Genomic DNA, 21433 nt, shown 5'->3' on the forward strand with positions numbered 1-21433 from the left:
TGTCCATGCACGTTAACATTCCCATCTGATGGATTCTGTTTTCACAGACGCATGCACAGGTACACTCGTTTGTGATGGTGTTTGCACCTCGATATAGATGGTTATGAGTCGCAAGTGGTTTTGGGGTGGTGATGATCCTTTGGAGTGGGCTAGCATGCATATGGCTGTGGATTTAGTGTGATCATTGAAGTGAGTTGTTCGAATGTAGTTCTGATGGCCATTCTGTTCTTTTTCTTTTCTTTTGGTTGACAGGTATCTCCTCCCCTTTTGCCACTGCCATCTGTATGCCACTCCTGCAGATGGCTTTTACTCCCGACACCTGCTGCTTCGTGTTAATCAGTGGAGCAGCATTACGATCTTATGGGACGATCGCCAATGGGCCACATGCCCTTACGCAGTACTAGTGTCTCGGAGCAACATTTCGGCCTTTCAGCTGGACTAGTGCCTCCCCATTGGGACGGCCCTGCGGTTCTGTGCGCTTCCATGTTGCCTTTTCGTACGTGAATGTGGCTCTGTGTACCATGATGGGACAGGGCGTCACACAAGTAGTAGCTGGTCATTTCTTGCGGATGCAGCCCACAATGGTGAAATGTGTTTTGGAGTTCATGGCCTAATGGCTGTATAGGTTTGGTGATTTTGTTGTGCATTCAATTTCTATTCTGATATGGGCCGTGTAGCGTTCTTCTTTGCAAGTGATGTGGCATATTCCTATTTGGGGAGCGATGTATTGTGAGGAGATCTGCATTGGGTTCCAGCTTCGGAGTTTAGTTGCGTGGTACTGTGCTGGGCGCGTTTGCCTACGAAGCCCAGTGAGGTCAGGGATGGGGGCTGCCAATATGACTGTTTGAATGTTGTCATGCTCAGGGGCGGGGGATTGGGTTTTGTGTAACAGATGCCGGTCAGCCAGGTGGACTGGTGGAATGATGTGATTTTCGGAATATTGCTGGTCACAGGTGCCTGTGTTTGCGTGCGTTTCTTGGTGGGGGACTGTGGTCATGTCCATTGGGATGGCTTCTGTATTCGTGCCATCTGTGCCCTGCAGCTCCCATTGGCCCCTCTTGTGATTCTTTTGTTCGTTGGCATGCATGGGTGACTTGTACATTTCACTGGTTGCATTGTGACTTCATTGCACCTACGGGGAGTTGTACTTTGTGGGCAGGGAGCGGTGTACAGGCACTCAGTGGGGCCGTTTACGGTTGATTCGCGATGCCGTACTTCTCGCCATGGCGGAATGGTACTTTCCGCCGTGCTTGATGGCGTTGGGTACATGTCGGCTAGGGTCGGAATTCGCGTACCGTTGCGCCATGGTGGTATTTACGGTTTGGCATGGCGCGTGCGCGCGTACTTGGTGCAGTTAGCGTTGGCGTTCACTACGGTGTCGCTAATGGCATCGTACTTTGCGGTGACGGGTCATAGTCGCACCGAGCGCTATTCGATGGCGGTATTGCATTTCCGCCATCGTTTTTCGATTTCCGCCAGGGTCGTAATGAGGCCCATTGAGTCTTATGCCTGGCTCAGAACCAGACATTTTCCAAACATACAAATTTTTGTCGGAACACTTTTGGCTGTATTCCCAGACATTGCGGCGAGATTTTACAAAGGCCGGGCATCGCAAATGGTCATCACTCATATAACTTATCTAAGCAAGTCATAATACGCTTCAAGATGCAGATATAACCTTTGACATGTATGGTCGTACAACGAGCTAATTCATCACACTTGACACAGGGGGAATTTTGCAAGCTACACATATCCTGTTGCTGTAGTGATAATGATGTCCATTTATGGGCTGTTGAACAAAAGCAAAACATACCTTTTTACAGAGTGACGCACGAGCGCCTGGAACAATCCCTTTCACACACATTCCAGAGAATAACAAAAGTCAGTACAGATGGATTTGTGCTTATGTTCCCAGGAAAGAGTGCAGATGTCAGATAATCATTATTTATAAAAGAGACCCTAGTGTCGGCGAACACATGCTGACCTGCAAAGCTGCACACTGTGGGAGGGAAGTGTAAAAAAGTGCTAACAGACTCTGTTTATGTAGCTTCACGGGAAAGGAGAGCCGGGGACATTCCTGAATCTATGAGTAATATGTGCTCGAGGCGAAAACCCTGGGCCTCGTGTACGGACACAAAAGAAGTTGGTTTAATATGGACATAATGCTATAACATGGACAATGTTTTAAGTCTTGCTGAGGCAAAGAAAACACAGTAATTACATTATTTTGGTATTTACAAACGACCCTTTTGCGTCAGCAAGACTTTATCAATAATCTACCTTCAAACAGGCCCATGGGAGGCCTTGTTGCAGGGCTAACAAAGGAAAGGAAAACACCAACAACCTTTGATATGCCCTGTGTCAACCTGAAGCTAGCTCCTACCTCTCAGTATCAAGGGCAGTGACCTGTCATGTCTGGAACTATGTATTTACCGTAGTCACCACCACAGGGGGATGCCATTCAGAAGGTATGAGTATGTGGTTTGGCGGTGACCAAAAGTCTGGTCTTGCCAGAGCTTCAAAGGAGACCTGTCGCTTTAATCAGGAACCGTAGAGAACTCAATTAACCAGAGAGACCCTTAGATCCACAGCAGACAGTTTCTTTTGCAAAGCACTCTGGTTATGACCTCATGTATACAGGTGATTGTTGGTGGGGACCCAGGATTGGTTAATTAAGGTAGGCTCAGCCTACACCAACCACTGTGGCCCATTTGGCATTAAAAGAGGGCTAAGCCCCTCTTTTGGGCAGATCATCTGAAGACTTAGCAAGGAGTAAGAATAAGGACTTATTTGGACCCTGGCTGAAAGTACAGTCTGCCTTACAGCTTCCGCTAGTGAAGGAAGGCCAGGATTTCCAAAGAGGGAAGAAAGGTCCCTCCCCTAAACATCTCCCAGGGAACAGAGGGAGATACTGAATCCAGAGGGCCCCCCAACAGCTCCAGACCTGGTACCCAGCCAACACACAGTGTGCCCTGCTAGGTTCTGCAGCAAGATTCCTAGGTGGGAAGTGCCAGAGAGTCTCTAAACCAAACCAAGGACAAGGCAGTTACTTGCAACACTCTCCTTAGCTTTGGGCTGTCCGCCTTAAAGGATGACACAAGCCCAGAGAAGAAGCTAGGAGAAGTGAAATCGACAAGCATCCACGAACGTCCGACTTAAAGGAAATGTTTGAGCCAGTCGGGCCCCATGAGCTGCAACCGACTGCACTGCTGACTCTTGTCACGCCGCAGTTGCTAACGTCATCTGAGACACCTTGACCAGTGCTTCAGACCCGCCAACCAGCACTGAGCTGATTCCTGACCCTGAGTCGCCATCAAGGCCAGCCTGCAGCCATTCATTCAGCCTCGCTCACTCGCCGAACTGCCTGCTGCCTGATAACCGCAGCTGTCTCCCATCTTGAACTCTGTCACAGGAGCTGCAATGCGCCCTGAAACCGATTCGATCCTGTCGAACATCAAGAACTTCTACAAGTGCAAGGTAGATTGTGGTTCTGTCACCCTGGTCCTTCTCCGAAGGCCCCTAGTGACATTTTAGGACCCATTGCTCCCTTTGTGTTGAAACCAAGTATCCTTGAACTATTGCAATCAATTACCTTACCACCTACCCTCCTGTCAGTATCCAGAGTACATCCCTTTACCTTAATGAAACTTTCTGTCTTCTGCATTCCTTTACAGGGTGGGTTGTATTATTTTGTATTGTGTTAGAACTGTCTGTTGTGATAATAAAGAAGATATTTGAATACAACCTTGACTGTACAGTCCCTTTTATCATTGGGTAATAACTGTATTTTTGCTGTGTTGCAACTAACCAATGAGCCACTACCTTGTGGAGATAAGCCTGCCATTCTGTCCACGTTACCAAAATTGGACATGAAAGTTTATTATTTTCTTGTATTTCCAATCTGTTTGGATCCCTTCTAGTGTATTAGAGGTGGGGGGCTGATTGCTGGTTTACAAACCGATATTCATCCCTGGACCACTCGTGCCCCGGAAGTTGATTCGTCACAGCTCGGTAGATCGAATCTATGGATGGGATTAGCTTCCTGTGGTGCTGTCACCAATGAAGATTGCAAGTTGGTCAGCCAGATGTGCTGTTAATTCAGTCCTTCTCTTTTTTGTTGTGTATGGAAGCCGTTATCAAATATATTTTCCTACTGGCTGGTTCCCCTGCTGCGGCAGCACCTCAGTGCAATATGAATGTCCTACACTCTGGATACTGAATTGATGTCACAGCAGTGGAATGCAGCATTTCTTGTGCCTCCCACAGGAAGCTGTGAAGTGCATGCGCCCTGCTGCATTACAGCCTACACCGCACTTAGGGCCCGAGTCATGGCATTGTTTGCATTGTTCAAAGTGACTTTGCACTGCTGGAAAGTGACTTTGCACTGTCGACACAAACCCTGATTCACGGAACCGTGCAATGTGTATTTTTGCAGTGCAAACTCAGCGCAAAGTCATTTTGCACTGCAAAAATACACTTTGCACAGCTCCATGAATCAGGGTTTTTGTCGGCAGTGGAAAGTCACTTTCCATCAGTGCAAAGTCACTTTGAACCGTGCATGAAATTCCATGAATCAGGCCCTTGATGTCATGAAGCGATGCTGTGCCTGCGGGTTCAGGGAAGCTGGGGCCAGCATGAGAGAGCGGCGCGGCTATAAGCATTTTTGTTTTCTTTTTAGATGTGGATGGAGACACAAAAGAGAGGCAATAAAGTGTGTTAGGTAGGTTCTTTTCTTACTTGGGGGGGGGGGGGCGGTGTGGGGGAGTCAAGAGGTTAGACGCTAATGAGATGTGCAAGGGTGGCAAGACACCAGGTTATTTAGTCACTCCCCTTTTGCCTATGCTTCCCTCTGCCCCCCACCCCCACCCCGAGCACCTTCCAGCGCTGATGATACCATTGAGACCATGAAAGGGGTTGGGTAGAGTGCTGCAACCCGGGGGGTTGCGGGGGCATACATTATATATATAGTGGGGCACCTATCAACACCTCCTTGCATTCCATGCTTTTTATCTGTCTAAAATGACTCCCAAAACCCTCTCAACAGAACGCATGCCTGCTGTTGATAGCACCAATCCCAATTGTACGGGTTCTATTGACAAAGATTTGCACTGGAGCAAATGAAGAAATGCCAGTGGGCCTCTCAGATGTGGGCTTGCTAGCTTATGCCTGGGTCACGAGTTCTAAAAGTGGAGCAAACCTGGAAAGGCGTTGAGCACCTGTGTGGCGCACATGAGCAGTTCTTGGTGGAGCAGGCTTGCACAGGAGCATCTCCGAAAGGTGTTTTGCAGTTTCCGGCTTTGTGAATCACGCCTACAGAATCAGGAGAAACCCTGAGATGCTGATGGACATCTCCTGATTTGCTCCAGAGCAAATCCTTGCCAATTTGGTCCCATTCATATCCTCCGCATTTATAGTGCAGGCCAATGCATAAGTACCAGCATGTACTTGCAGTGTCCTTTGGTGAGAACTACACTAGCATGTTAGATTGCATTGACCATCAGAGGACTCCGCTAGGTCAGCGAGCATGGCATTACCACCATTCTAGGGAAATATGACCAGGTCCTGAGCGTCTACATGGAAATGACCACGAGAAGAGCTAGTGCCAACCTACCTGCATTTTCCTTGTGCTGCACTTCCTGAAGGGAGACCTAGCGGGTCATGTGTTTGTTGTGGCACTCAGTGAATAGGAACAATTAAGGGGAACAGCGTTCAGTTTTGTGAGTCTGAAAGATTTCCTTCCCGCTCCACAGTGCTATGAAGTGGCCTTACTATAGCATTAAGCACTATGCATAAAACAAACCGTGTTCACTACCAGCTAGGGACCCGGCATATTTACTTTAATATTTCTGTCCATCCCACTCCCTGCCTTTTGTTATCAACAACATTCAGCTCTCACACAACCTACTCTTGGATTAGGCACCTTCTGAGTTGGCTTGGCAGTCACAGAATAACTATTCAGGAATTAACCTGCAGTGCCATCAATAGGCACAAAACCTATAGCTCTAGCAGGATTGCCCGAGCACGCCGTCGAGCCACTTGCACTACGCAATCTCTCTTGGAATACTCCAAAACTGCCTTGGAATCCCAGTGCACATGTTAGCTCAACACATTCTTCTTGTTTGCGCCACTCTATATAATAGACAAACATGCATCCATACTAATACAAACTATCAGCCCTGCCTAACGCCCTCCCTGTGTCTGCAAACTCCTTTCCCTGCCTCTTACTTCTCCCTTCCTTACGCAATTCTTCCCAGCAGAGTACGTCTGTTGACCCCAGGCTGCCATGAACAATACATCTGGCACAGTGCAAAAGCAGAGTAGCCTAACGTAACTGTACACTTTACTTGAGTCTATGGTGTTTTACTGATGGAAATTCTGATTTTCTTTGGAATTGAACTTCAATTATGCACTTGAATTCCATGACTATATAAAGAGTGGCATTCTTTATAGTGACCGGTGTAATTGGCAGAAGGCGCGCAACTCTTCCAAAGGAGAATTAGCAAGGAGTCCCCACAATGCCTCTGGGGAGATTTAAAATAATCTGGGAGAGTATGGGATCTTGCTTAGGGGGCTCCATAGGGACCAGTTGCGTCAGGGCATGTGGTAGGGCCTAGTTGTCCATACATTTGTTGACTGTCACAGAAGCATGATAACCATGTGACGGGTTTGCTCTCCATGCAGTAAGGAGGTTGATCAAGGCCCAGTGATCAATGGAATCAAATGAAGTGGTTCCCAGTGTCCAGGATGCAGAAGAAGTCCTCATCGAGCTGGACTGCAACTGTGTCCCTGCTGCATTGAGGCCTGGGCAAAGAATGATCAAATCGGACCAGGTGCGTGTGTCAGTCTATGTGAGCTTGCAATTCTATGGCAACCCTGCTCGCTCCATGACCTCACTAAGGAAGGATAGGTGTGGCATGAGCAGCCGAGGTCCTCGGGGTTCAGGGTTGGTTTCTTAAGGAGAGGATTTGGCCACCATTGAGGGAGGGCAGAAAGACTTGTTGGGTGAAGGCGATGTTGGCTGTTGTCATTATGGGAGGAGTGCTTTGTTTGCAAGTTTCTTGATGGTTGGTATATTCTCCAGGGGTTTCTTCGAGTGATGCAATGATGTTGGTGTGTTTTTTTAGCGTTGCCTATTTAGGTGCGTTGCAAGGTGGGTTGGGTGTGGGGACCACTGTCTAGTTCTCTGTAATTTTAACGAATAAAAAAAATTATATTTCATTTTTACCAAAACAAAAACAAATTAAATATTGTTTTTTTTATTAAGCCGGCCATTTCCCCTTGTTTAAAACCCCACCCTAAGACCCTCCCCACCAGATGTAACCCCTTACACCACATATTTAAATGTTTTAAATCAGTATGTTTTCATTGTTTTTGTTTCGTTGAAAATGCATTCTTTATTTTGTATTCGTTAAAATCACTGGACACCCCACTGCCTGGGTGCCCAATTGGATGTACCCCCAAATGTTACTGATTTAATTGATGAAGAATGTGTGGTACTCACGACTCTGGAATTGCCCAAACTTTGAACAATGTTTCAACTCTTCTAGTTTGGCTGGGCGATTGTGCTCTTGTAATGATCTCCTTTGTGTGGTGCTGAGCCTTATCTAGGATAGCGGGGTCGGGGTCAGAGTGCGCACTGCAACAGAGCTTCTCCTGTTTGTGATTAGCTATTTTCCTTCCATTATATTCTTTGGGGTGCAAGGGTGCAGGTGGTTTGAGATTAGCACTGCTGAGCTTTGAAGGTGTATGGTTGTCCAGGTTGACAACAAGGGTGCTTAGCACAATATTTGCATTGGATGTCTGACCAGGGAAAGAGTGGAAAGAGTTTGGATGCTGGATCCCAGTGAGACAATCTTGATGTATTGTGAGTAATAGGTTTGGGAGGGGTGCAGCTGGTTCACGGCTGCGGATTTTGAAGGATATGGAGTGGTGATCTGTTTAGTGCCGTGGTATTTACGCAAGATCTAATAAGGAGAAAATGAGGTTCAGAAGGTTGTTTTTGTTGTTTGTGGGCGTGTAGCTTGGTGTGCAAGCTGAAGTAGGCTTTCAATTGTACTTTTGGTGGTGACGGTTCCCTGGGAGGTTGAAAGCATGTGCTATTGGACTTTGAGAGTGACAAAGTGGAAGTTGTTTATTAATTATTGGTTGAAGCCTGAGGGTAGAAGATGAGATGGAAGCTGAGGACCAGGTGGTGTGATGGAGAAGTAGCATGCAAGAACTTCGAAGGAGACAGCAGAAGCTGCTTCCAATTAGTTGTACAGCTATAAGGATATGACAATGATGGCTGGGAGACCACCAGTTTTGGCTGTTCGATCCGTATTCTATGTTATATGAATAGCCAATTATTTCCTCAAGAACGTGTGTCGAGGTGGGCGTTTACCGTGTTTCTATGAAAAATAAAGGTATTGAATGTGTAAGTTGTGCTGGTGTCTGCGTGTGCTATTGCTTGGGAGATTACAAAGCCAATGGGGTTTATCATGGTCAGCAGTATGTATGCGATGCGTTTGTGTTGTCATTAGGTTGTGGTTCATGCTACAGAATGTGCACTGCGTGCACTGTGGTTGAAAATGGGAGTGGCGTGCATTTTTGTGCGCTTGAGACATATGGTCGGGTACTTACCGTGGGTGTAGAGTGTGGGGTTCCGGGTGATTAGGCCCTGGCTAGACCGTAAAAGGCCCAAACAGGCAGGAGGCACTATCATCTTGTTGGCCCTCAGCATGAATACCCTTTGAAACAACAGCTATGAGAAAATAGTGCAGTGTCTGTTCCCCCCCCCCCCCCACGTGATTCCCTGAAACCAATCAGAGGCGTCAAAATGAGTCCCATTTTCAGAGAAGGAAGCCCTGCAAATCAATAGTTTTTTCAATGCACCCACAGAGCAGGTGTGTGGGGATGATGGAAGTCACAAGTTCTGACTTCCATCGTCAGCACACTTAGAACAATGTGTACCTATAGGTTCTGACTCAGAACCTATATGTACAAATTGCTTAAGAAAGTGGGGGGGTAGGGGGGTCCGCGGGTGCGGCAGTGCGTAGGCAAGAGAAGGAATTGAAACAGGAAAATCCCAGACAGGTCATTAAGAATCAGGACCTTTATGAGAGTTTGACGAAACAGGTTTCCCGAATCCGTACATAGAACAGCATCAATAAACCATACACCAACAGGAAAGGCTAGGCTTTTAAAGTCACTTGTTTAATTGATACATTAACATGGAATGATAAACATTATTAAGCAAAACTATCCAAGAAATAGTAAAATAAATATTCATACATAGATAGTGCAAATAAGTTAATCTTCTCAACTGGCCCTTTCGAGGCATATAATATTTTTGGTGGAATGCTAAATAAATAAAGAGGGGGATACACAAGGCAGCCTGCGCCGCGGTGGCGGCCTGTGCTGCCAAATCGCTCGAGATTCATGGAATAGTCCTCCAGGGTCGGACTGGGACATAAAATTGTCTCAGGCAGCAACGAAAAAGTGGCCCACAGTTGCAAATGGAAATTCATTCCTATTGTGAGGCTGTTTGAACAGTACCCAAGGGGGAGGTTTTTGATACAATGTGATGCAAAATGTACATTTTAAAGAAATTTTATTCAGCAACACTGGTCAAAACTACTAGCCGCAGAGTGAATTAACTCATCAAACTGGCCCACGTTGGCCAAAAAAGTGCCCCACTTTGACCCAAAAAATGGGCCCACACAAGCATTTTGCATTTTTGGTTCGGCCATGGGCCGATTGGCCTATAAGCCAGTCCGGGCCTGTAGTCCTCCTCTCAATGGGTGTGCACAGCCTGGGGCGCGCGCTCGCCTTCTTCTCCGCGAAACGGCCTGCGCCGCCACCGCCACCGCCACCGCCGGGTTCAACTTCCTTCATTGGTCTTCTGCCCTGATGTGGTCCGCGAGCCGTCATCTGGTTCATGTCCCGGAGATCAATTTCTAGAGAAAGAAGAAAGAGGCTTGTAAGGATTGAAATGCAAAGGCATCATGAAATTACAACAGACTTTCCACCAAGAGCCGTTTATATCGCATATGAAACGTGCGCGTGCGCCCAGGCTGAAGGGAAGCTGAAAGCAATGCCCGTGGCTGGTCCCAGCGCCTGGGCACTGCAGACGCCCAAGCGTGTGATCTGGCCAGTGCCTGGACCTGGTTCAGCTGGGATGTGGCGCTTGGGGGAATAGCCGACCCTCTACAAGGCTGACAACACAGCAAGCAAGCCATTGATCCTGGAAAAGAATACATTTCGCCACAGGCCGTGGCGGAGAGGAACGGGGAAACTTTCCTGAGAAGCACGTGGGGATTTAAAGATTCTCGCAAGAACCAACAAGCCGGTACCCCTCGGTCCTGTGCTGTGACTTCTACCCAGTGCCCTGGCCTTCTGAATACGCATGGATACCCAGTCGTGGCTTGCAAAAACCTATCACCCGACGACCTCTTCCATGCTGAACGTGTCTAACGTATAGATGATACTGCACTCCCCCTCCCAGCAGAGGCGTTGCTGGGGGGGAGGCTAAGGGGGCTATAGCACCCGGTCTTTTGTTTGTAGCCCCCCGGATAGAATCTCAGGAGCTACAGCCAAAAGGCTAGCTAGCCCCCCGTCCCAACAGTTGCGACATTAGTGTAACCCCGGGTCTCGTCCAGACCTAGCAACACCCCTGCCTCCCAGCTTCCGCTTCCTTTTTAGAGAATGCAGGTTTTCAGAAAGAGTGCTGAGTCACTGGACAGCCATTGCCAAGGGAATCCCCAAAGCGTTAGGCGTTTTCAGTTTAGCGACCTCTGGGATTACTACCCTTTAGCAAAAAAACAGCCCATTATTAGTACCGGGTCACCAGATAGCGTGGCTCTCGCCTATGCGCTACCCCCGCAAAGGCGCAGTTGCCTAGCAACTGTAGTTGGATTGAGGCGAGAGACTTTGCTTAGCTTCATTCATGAAGATTCACGCCTTCTACAACCGGAATGAACTTTATAACTGAACAAAGAACTTTATGGAGCATAAAACCCACGCAAAGGTTCTTTTACTGCCTGCTGGCAATTATTTCCAAACGAACTGGCGCTCCACACCTGGGACTAAAGGTTAAGCCCTGTAATATACCAAGCCTGAGGCAACAGAGTAGCGCAGGTGTTCAAATAAAAGGCTCTCACGAGAAGCCGTTTCATCTCATGTCCTACTGCACCTGTGCATTTTTGTTCTGGTGAATTCATGAGTTTCCGCATGCAAGCATTATTCGCGCTGACGTGTCACCAACTGATCCTTTTTTCTGGTTACGTTGGTTTAGAGGAGTTGGTTTGGGGCAAACTGTCACATGGCCAACGCATAAAAAAAGAGTTTGGGGCTACAAAGGGAATTTACCAGTTTAAAAAATACAGGAGAGAATCCTGAAGGAGTCTGTGCCCCACTGCCTTCTGACTCGAGTTTATTCAATCTCTAGGAAGCTGCTTCGCACTGCAACAAATCCAAAACTTACTTGAAAGGGGAGTTTTCAAATATGTCAACATCAATCCCATAACCTCCCAAACAAGCACCTATGTTAACCCTTAAGATTCCCAATGCCAGTTATTAGAATCGCCCTGCGTGTGGACTTTTTGTAAGTGTGCCTTGGCCGGCCTCATCTCGAATGCTAAATGCTAAACACTTTATTTTCTGATATAGAAGTAATTCGACCAACTGTACACTCTATATGCATAGATCTGATAGTTAATACACTCTGGTAGGCAGGTTCTATATATACTTCAATATCCATCAAACCACACACTTCAAAATACCGCTAAAACAGAGAGTTCCGCGTGTGCTGCAGGAATCATACCACCTTGTAATATGCATATAATGGGTTCAGACAAAAGTGCTACACAACACAAAATAAAAGAACATGTCCTCTTTTGGCCCCAGACATCGAATGCCTGGTGTTCTTGCCACCTTGTTTTTACAACTGGACCTTTACTGGTAATAGATGGAAATTTTGAGTGAAAAATAAAGCAATGTCAAAATAAAGTAGTATGGTGTTTCCAAGATATGACATGCACCCCCCCCCCCCACCCCTTATAACCCAGCCCCATGTGGTTAATGGCACCAGTCCCTTTCCTGGGTCCCACCCTGTGAGACAGTGGCCCTCTGTGAAAATCACCACCAGAGGTGATGGGTGGAGGCCCTAGACCTCCCTCGGATCAACTCGTGTGAGATTCCTGCCCTATGCACTTGTGTATCGTATCTCTTGGTGGTGAACCCACCCCAGCAATATTGCTATCCCCCCCTCTCGTTCTCCCAAGCAGCTCACCTCATGTGCCTGGCCCTTTGGGGATGTCCCGTTCAGACGCACCTCGCCGTGGGCCGCTCTCCACTGCTCGTCCGCCGGGCTATTTGGGACCCTTGGCGGGTCTGCGACCCTTGGCGGGTCCGAAAGTGCTGAATGGCCTTTTTGTTCTGGAAGTCAATGAGGGCCATGGTGATGGTGGCGTTCCAGCAACTTTGGTCGGAGCAGCGGAAGTCAATTTCCTTGTTGTCCGTGGTCACTATGGTAAAGTAGATGTATTTGCCGGTGCGCTCCACGCAGTCCAGCTTCTTGATGGAGTGGAATGGGAGCTCCTTGCAGCGGGTCCGCCGCTGTCCATCAGCAAAGATGGCCAGGCTGTCCTTGGTGAGCACGCACACCTTCCGCTTCCACAGCTGCAGCAGGTTGTCGCTGCGCTTCTCCAGCTCGCCCTCCATGATCACCTGTGCCCCTTCTGCGGGCATCTTTGCCTTGCCGCTGCGCGAGTGGGACCTCGTGCGCGGAGTGCTCACTATAGAGGATTGCGAGGGCTCAGATGAGGCCCCCGTAGAAGCTGGAGCAGCCAGAGGGGAAGAGACCGAGCTCCCAAACTGGGGGCTCATTTGACCTTTACTTTCCAGGGCAGGGGGCAGCGCTCTGTCGAACGGTGGGTTCCCCTTTTTCTGTGTATAGGAAAGGTCTTCTGTAGTCTTGTGGTAGTTTCTTCCTTTTCTGGCCAGCAATATGATCTTGACCGGGATAAGAGTTTTTAGTCAGGGTTTGGGCTTCCTAAACAGTGAGATGACGTGCCGCTTTTCCAGGTTGGATTTGCCCCCCTCCGTCAGTCAGGAATGAGTTTTGTAGTCTGAGGTGGGACTGTTCTTTCTTTTGCCGGCTTCACCGTCGTATCTCCCAGAGCCGGAGTTCCCGTGTCCCGCCTCTGGCTCAGCTTCGGAATGAATGAGCTTTTCTCTCGGCTGTCGCCCTTTTTTGAGGGCTCTGACAGGCACCGGCTCTTCCGGGCCGCTCCCCCCCAGGCTGACGCGTGGGCGCAGGAATGCGGGGCCCGCCCAGCGCTGAGTCACTGCCAGCGGCAGACACAGACATCGCGGGCAGGGGGAGGGGGCGAAGGTGGGGCCCGGCGGACCTACACCACCTGCCCTCACGGATCATTAACAGGGCCCCGGGCGGCGGGGCCACCCATATCCGTGGGAGGTGTAAGAGGCTGCTGCCACCGCCCGCGCCTTTTTATGCGCCCGCCTCAGCCACTGCTCTTCTCCTGCCTGAACGCATCTGCACTGCACTAGCAGCTTGCACTCATCAGCAGGCCGTTTCCTTCACACCTTTACCCCGCGCATAGTCTGCCCCTCACACTCCTTTCTCTGCACTTTATGGCCTTCCCCAACCGCCCGATTCTGTGCTGCACACACTTCCGCTCCCTTTATCCGTCATCACAACATTTGAAATCATCTAAGAGGGCGGTTTTGAGATGGAAGAATAATGTCCGAGGGGCTTTCTTGGAAGTTTGAACGCTATTCTGTATAACTAGTCTCGTCTGCAATGGACACACGTTAGACGCCCAACCATTCCCTTCACACCCCATCTTATCCAGCCTTCCCCTGAGGTATATGATGGACTCCACTGAAAGTCTGGCTGTGCGCACTGCGTGCCTTCCCCCCTCCCAGTCTACACCCCTGGACTGGACATGTGTTGAACTCCGCGCCTTTGTCTGCACTTGGCGCATTCACCGCGCCACCTATAACTGCTTTCCAGTGCCCTTTGCCCTTGTTTTCTGATTTCCAAGGTAGAGCCGGAAGAGGAGATCTGCTCACAGGGTTGCTGCGCGAGCCTGCAGGTCACAGTGGGCGTGGAAAGTGAAGGTCAAAGGGGCCAAGGGGAGGAAGAAGGGGCAGTGGGGCTCCCAGAGAAGTGTGTGCCGGGGCGAAGGGGTATTGGGGTGGACAGTTGTGAGTGACGTGGGGCAAGCACAGTGGAGGAAAGGGGGGCCCCGGGGGGAACGCGAAGCGTTTCCCCCCCGGGGAGTTTTTGGGCGCGGCACACGGCCAGCGAGTGGCCGTTGGGGTGCAGAGCGCCTCCCTAGGGGTACTTAAGGGCTCAGGGAAGGTTCGGGAGGCAGGCGATGGTTAGAACTTGGTGATTGTCAAGTCCTGTTGCCTGCTCCCTAGCCTTCCTTGTAGTACCTGGGCCTAGGTGCGAGTCAGAGCAGGTGAGGTAGGGGAGTTGTAGTAGAGGAGGGCGGTTAGGAATTTTTTGTTAGTTAAAAAAAAAAAAAAATTTTGCTAGATACGCGTAAGGATTTTGTAAGAGGGGTGCTGTAGATAAGACACCCCTCGCGTCTTACCGTGGGTCTCCGTGCCTCCGGGTGTGCGTCGGGGGTATTTTGTTAGTTGGGGGCTTGAGGGCTCTGGGGTGCCGTTAGGGAGTTGTTGAGGAATCCTTCCTCCGTTCGTGTGCCGGCTGGGCGTGGGGGTTAGGGGCAGGTTCAGGAGCACAGGGTTAGCGGCTTTCCCGCAGCTCCTCAGTGGGATCCCCATGTAGTCTGAGTGTTTGTCTCCCGGCGCTCGCGTGTGTGGGCGCGGTAGCAGCGCCGTGTAGAAAGGGGGCAGGGCAGCGCCGTTAAAGGGACCGTGTTTTCTGACTGAGGGAGTGGTGCGGTGCTGCTTGTGCACCGCTAGGTGGCAGTGTGCTCGGCCGTTATCCAGCACTATTTTGTGCTTGTTTCTGGTTTTTTGGGGGCTCCCTTTCTTCAGGGATTTCCTAGGTAGAGGGGAGGGGGTGCTTACAAGGGTAGAATATTTGAATAGGGTTTAAAAAAATATATATATATATTTTTACAAAATAATATAAATGAAATAATAATAGAAATAATACTAGTAATAAATAGGTAAATAGGTAAGCATATTTTGGGGATTAGTTTTCTTTTATTAATAATTAATAATATTTAGGTTATTTTATTGGTTAGCACCCCCTGTGTGTTTTTGTTTCTGGGGGTTTTTATTTTCTTGTTCAGGTTGCACAGTGCCAGGGGTACTGGTCCACGGGTAGGTGCCGGCTCGGGGGCTTAGAGTACCTAGTTTAGCTTTAAGGGGCATATTTTTAGTGCACACTCGGGCTATTGTGCACAATGGGAGGCCGGGGAGCAAGCAAGAAGGGGCTGGTGGATGCTGGGGCTCTGAGGAAGGCCCTGGAAATCATTAGCAGGGCAACTAAGGCCCAATTGGAAGGGGCGGTAGGGGAAGTCACGGGAGAAGAGGAGGGTAGTGGGGGCAGGCCGCAGCGTAGAGCTGCGGCAGACGGAGCGCTGGCGGCGGTGGTGGCTTGCACCCCTACGGCAGGGAGAGGGGAGGTTTGGGAATCCAGGGGCAGGAAAATGAGGAGGGAGATAGACAGGAGGGCGGATGGGGGAGTAAGGATGTCGGGTGGGCAGCCAGGGAGGGAGGAAGGGAATGATAGCTCTAGGGAAGATGGGAATGCTCAAGAGGGTGGGGCTCGAGGGAACAACAGTGGGGGCAGGGATGGGGCACAGAAGGGGGTGTCAGGGCAGAGGGGAAGAGGGGGTAAATACCTGCAGAAGAGTGCAGGTGGGAGAAGGAGGGAGAGGTCCCCTTCAATTGAGGAGGGTAGGGTGGGGCGCGGAACGGCCCCCCCAGGTAGGAGGAGTGGGGGCGGAGGGCGCTGCGCAGCCCCTGCTGTTCAGGTGGAGGTTGAGGGTTTCAGTACGGCCCCTCCTCGGTCAACGCAAGGAGAGCCTAGAGGGCGCAGCACAGCCCCTAGCAATGAGGATTCCAGGGTGGAGGTCGGAACGCCTCGCCCGAGAGAAGAGGACCAGGCAGAGGTTCCCACAACCCCGCCGAGAAGACGTCAAAAGAGTGGCGGGGCGGACGCCCCGGGCTCGCAAGAAGATCATCAACTCATATCGGGCATGAGCTCGCATCCACAATGGTATTTAAGGGGTGATGAAGTTGGTTGGGAGGAATATGTGGGGCAATGGGAATTGGAAGATTACAGGGCGGAAAGGGAAAGGGGGGACGAGAGAAGAAGTTCAAGGTGGGATAAGGAAAGGGAAGTGCAGGGTGGACGGGGTGAAAGGGGTCAAGGGAACTATTGGCTGGATGAGTGTGCTGACATGTTTTGTCCCCGCAGTAGGAGCCCTCTACGAATGGAGAGGAGGAGCACCGGTGTGGACGCCAGGCCCCAGGTGGCAGGTGTGGAAAGAGGTGAGCGGGAAAGGGAATGGACAGCGGCATGGCAGAGAGGGGTTACAAATAGGTGGTTAGGGGATGAACGGACTGGTTTTCAAGGTGTAATGAAGGAAGTTGGTGTGCAGGCCATTGGAGCCGAGGGGGTTGAAAAGAGCATTTGCTCAGTGGAGGTCCAAACGGACAAAGTGGTGGAGCCATTGGGGCTCGAAGTGCAAGCTGGTAAAGATAAAGAGGTGGAAGTGAAAGGAAAGGAGAAGAAATTGCCATACATGGGGATAACAAAACCATTGGGGACACACTTGATGGCAGCGACCAGGGAGAAGATCCAGGCAGGGGAATTTGTGGATGTCTTCAAATTTCTACATAGGGAAGTGAGAGCGAAGGAGGGGTCTAAGGAGGAAGAGAGGGAACTGGCTTCACGCCCGAGGGTCCCGGTGACCATTGAGAATTGGACGTCGGCGTTTATCATTTATGCCAGTGTGTATTGCGAAAAATTCCCGGAGCGTTGCGTGGCCCTGCTTAAATATATGGATGTAATAAGGAAGGCTTTTACGAGCTTTGGGGGCTTTGCCTGGGTAAGGTATGATGAGGAATTTAGAGCGAGAATGGCAGAGGACAGTCAGGCGGTCTGGGGGGAGATAGATATGGATCTCTGGCTGCAATGGATGGCCCCAACGAGGCCTGCCCCGACATTACATAGAGCAAGTGGGCTGCCAGTGCCTTTCCGGCCCTTTCTTGGTCGCCCCGCCCATGGGGGGTGGGGGGAGGAGGCAGGGGCCAGTCCTCAGCAGCGTGCTGGGGGTACAATAAGAATAGCTGCGCAAGGACCCTGTGTAGGTTCAAGCACGAGTGTAGCAAGTGCGGTGGAAAACACCCTCTCACACAGTGTTTCCAACAAGGAGACAGGGGGAGGGGGAGAGGTGCAGGAAAAGGGTTGGGGGGAAAGCTTTTACTCCAATTAAAGTGGGTGTGTTGGAAAAATGGTTGCAATTTTATCCGGATAGGGAAGGGGCTAAGATTTTGAGTGAGGGGTTTTGTCAGGGTTTCAGATTAGGTTACCAGGGTCCAAGGGTGCGGCAGTGGGCGGAAAATTTGAAGTCGGCAAGAGAAAATGTGGAGGTGGTAAGACAAAAATTGAGAAAGGAAATAGCGGCAGGAAGGATAGTGGGCCCATTTGATGACGTACCGGGTGACTTAGTGATATCCCCATTGGGGGTGGTGCCCAAGAAAGCTCCGGGGGAGTTCAGACTGATTCATCATTTGTCATGGCCGGAGGGTATGTCAGTTAATGATTTCATTGCCCCGGAAGAATGTGGGGTTGTGTATGCGAGTGTTGACCAGGCGGTTGAGCTGATAAGGAAGGAAGGGCGAGGGGCCTTCATGGCCAAGTGCGATATCAAGGCGGCGTTTAGGTTATTGCCGGTGCACCCGGAGGACTTTTGGTTGTTAGGTTTGCAGTTTGAGGACCGCATATACATAGACAAAGCATTGCCAATGGGGTGTGCAATTTCCTGTGCTTTGTTTGAACGGTTCAGCTCTTTTCTACAGTGGGTTTTCTCATTCAGCTCGGGGTGGGAGAGTGTGCTGCACTATCTGGATGATTTTCTGTTCATTAGCGGGGCAAAAAGAGAGGAGGATTGCAGAGAAATGCTAAAGTTGTTTCAGGAATTGTTGGAGGAGCTGGGTGTACCATTAGCCGAAGACAAAACAGAAGGGCCGGCAGTGGTGTTAACATTTCTAGGAATTGAACTGGATTCAGTGGCCATGACCTCACGCTTGCCGCACGACAAGGTGAGCAAATTGGTGGTACTGTTGGAGAAAGCGGTGGGGGCCAAGAAAATGATGCTGGTGGAGATGCAGAGATTGGTTGGGCATCTGAATTTTGCATGTAAGGTGGTGGCCCCTGGGCGGACGTTTTGCAGGAACATGGCAAGGGCCATGGCGGGAGCAAAGTGCCCACATCATCGGATAAGAGTATCGGGGGCAGTGAGGGAGGATTGCAGGATTTGGCTGCGCTTCTTGGAGAGTTTCAATGGAATGTCAATGTGGTTGCAGGGAGACCCGGTGACATGTGAAGTTCACATACTCTCGGATGCTGCGGGGCCGGTGGTTTTGGAGTGTTTTGGGGGGGGAAATGGTGTGCGGAAAAGTGGCCAGAGAGATGGTTGAAGGAAGGGAGGAGTATAGCATTTCTTGAATTTTTTCCATTACTAGTAGCATTGGAGTTGTGGGGGAAGGAGTTGCGGAACAAGAAGGTGAACTTCAATGTTGACAACGAATGCGTGGTCCATGTGGTAAACAGACAGTCAGCTAGGGATCAGAGGGTGGCAAGGCTGATGAGAGAATTTGTCCTGCGTTGCATGGAATGGAATGTGGTGTTTAAGGCAACACATGTGCCAGGGAAGGATAATGGCATCGCTGATGCATTATCTCGTTTTCAATGGCAGAGATTCCGTGGATTGGCTCCAGATGCAGATCAGGAGGGGCAGCAGATTCCGGAGGAGCTGTGGAAGATAGGAGGATGAGAGCGCTTGCTCTGGTGGAGGGTTCATTGGCCGCGGATCTAAGAAGTCATACAGGAGGGCTTGGGAGGATTTTATTAGAGGAGGAGCTTGTAGTTGGAAGGGTAGATGGGATGCGGAAGAGCAGAGGAGGGATGATGTCACGAATTTCCTTCTGAGGTGCATGGACAGGGGCTGGTCAAGGGCAACGATAACAGGAAAGCTAGCAGGGATTTCCTTTTACGGGAAATGGTTTTGGGGTTTTCAACCAAGTGGGGGGGAGATGGCGAGTAGGATGTTGGAAGGATGGGCAAGGGAGAGTAAGAGGGACAAGGATAAGAGGAGGCCGATATCGGCTGAATTGCTGCAGAGGTTGATTGAGGTTTTGGGGGGAGTTTGCTGGTCGGTATGGGAAGGGGAACTGTTTGCGGCTTGTTTTACATGGTTATTTTTTAGGGCCTTCAGGGTTTCTGAGTTGGTCGGGGGAAAAGGGGGGGTAGGGGGACTGCAATGGGAAGATGTGCAAATTACAGAAGAAGGTTTAGACATCAAGATTAAAAGGTCCAAGACGGATCAGAAGGGAAGGGCTCTTGGGTCCTGCTGGGTCGAGGGAGCGAGGTTTTATGCCCAGTTCAGGCAGGTAAGGTGTGGAAGGAGCGCTGTGGGGGTAAGTCAGGTTTGGTTTTCCAGCATGCGGATGGATCGCCGGTTACAGCGGCACAGGTGCTAGGGGTATTGCGGAAGGCGCTGGCCACGGTAGGAGAAAAGGCTGAGGAGTTCGGGGCTCATTCTTTTAGGATGGGCGCAGCATCTGAGGGTAACAGACTGGGTTTTTCGGAGGATAAAGTGAAAAGTTTGGGGCGTTGGAGGTCGGGAAAATACAAGGGTTACGTCAGGGATTTTGGGAAAGGGGATTGTTGAAGAAAGATGGTTGAGGACTTTGTGGGCAAGATGTTGTTGTTTGTAATAATTTGACCTGTCAGTAATTTTGTAATTTCTGTTTCAGATGCTGCGCAAAAGAAGGGGGAGTTGGCGCAAGTTTGGATTGTTGGCCATTCAATTGTGAAGTGGGCTGGGAAAGAGGCGGAGAAAAGGGTGTTTGGAAGGCAGTTGGGGTGCAGTTACAAGGAAGTGGTGGTGAGGTGGCACGGTTTGGGGGGCCTGCGGTGGGATCAGCTGCTGCCCATATTGGCAGGAATGAGGGAACGCTATGGAGTTCCACGGGTGGTGATGCTGCATGCTGGGGAGAATGACCTGGTGAGAGATATGGGGGTGGCTCTGCTAAGGAAAATGAAGAGGGACTTAGTGTGGATTAGGGATATGTGGCCTCAAGCAGTGGTGGTGTGGACTAAGTTGTTGCCGAGAAGAGTGTGGAGGGGAGCAAGAAATGAGGGAGCAATAGAGCGGGCCAGGAAGGGGATAAACAGGGAAATGGAAAAATTTTGTGCCTCAGTGGCGGTGAGGGTCATGGACCATAAGGAAATAACATATGAGGGTTTTCTTATCTTTAGAGAGGATGGGGTACACTTGTCCGTGTATGGGAATAGTCACAACCTGGCGGACTTGGGTTCTTGGCTGGGAGACTGGGTGAACAGTTTGAGGTAGAAAAGCTGGGGGGGGGAGGGTTGGGGCAGAAAGAACTCCTCGGGGGAGGGTTTTTCTGGTGCCGGGGGCATGGCCCCTTTTGATGTTGGGGGAGGGAAGCACAATGGGGGAATGACATGGGAAAGGAGGGGGTGGCGCTGTTTGCACAAGCAGGTCACCCCGGGGGAACAGGTATTGAGCCTGGAGGGGCATGGCCCCTGGGAGAAAGCGGGATGCCTGGAAAAGGGGCAAGGAGACGGTAGGATCCAAGGGATCATTAGGGAGGAAATTGGTTATTTAATTATTTAATTGTTGGGGGAAAATGAAAATGAAAATGTTTAAGTTATTTAATTGATTGTTCAAATATCTCTTTAGCTTGTTAGGCCATGGAGCCAGTTAAGCGTTTTGATTGTAAGCTTTGGCCTGTCACATTAAAGCAACCTTTTCCACTTTTAAATGAGTTGGGTTTTTTGTGCAGTAAGCCAAAATGGGGGACCCGGGGGGAACGCGAAGCGTTTCCCCCCGGGGAGTTTTTTGGCGCTGCACACGGCCAGCGAGTGGCCGTTGGGGTGCAGAGCGCCTCCCTAGGGGTACTTAAGGGCTCAGGGAAGGTTCGGGAGGCAGGCGACGGTTAGGACTTGGTGATTGTCCCGCCCTCCCACCCCTTCATTTTGGTTAGGGTGATGTCAGTTATGGAATAGGGGGGGGCATTTTTCATGGGATTATGCGGGGGGGGGTTTCTAGATGTCAGGGGGGGTTATGGTTTTGGGGGTCTGTTAGGAGGGTAGGGTTGGTAGTTTCGTGTGACAGGTCAGGGCATTGTGAAAGTTGTGTGTAATATATGTTGCTGATGTGGCAGGTCAGGCTGGCTGCAGGTCATAGGA

General features: G+C 50.2%; 1 protein-coding gene across 1 annotated transcript; it reads right to left on the reverse strand.

Moving 5' to 3' along the window:
- Positions 1-9171: 9171 nt before the first annotated feature.
- Positions 9172-13203, reverse strand: PHLDA2 (pleckstrin homology like domain family A member 2). The gene is made up of 2 exons (XM_069624139.1): positions 12269-13203; positions 9172-9935 (listed from the first exon to the last, which is right to left on the reverse strand). Exon 1 carries the CDS (start codon positions 12862-12864, stop codon positions 12301-12303), a length of 564 nt encoding a protein of 187 aa, XP_069480240.1. The 5' UTR covers positions 12865-13203; the 3' UTR covers positions 9172-9935; positions 12269-12300.
- Positions 13204-21433: the final 8230 nt, after the last annotated feature.

Source organism: Ambystoma mexicanum, chromosome 11 (genome assembly GCF_040938575.1).
Source record: "Ambystoma mexicanum isolate Mex_15411 chromosome 11, UKY_AmexF1_1, whole genome shotgun sequence".
Lineage (NCBI taxonomy): Eukaryota > Metazoa > Chordata > Amphibia > Caudata > Ambystomatidae > Ambystoma > Ambystoma mexicanum.

Excerpts from the sequence above, each read along its gene's own strand:
- PHLDA2 (XM_069624139.1), bottom strand. The coding sequence starts at position 12,864 with ATGAGCCCCCAGTTTGGGAGCTCGGTCTCTTCCCCTCTGGCTGCTCCA.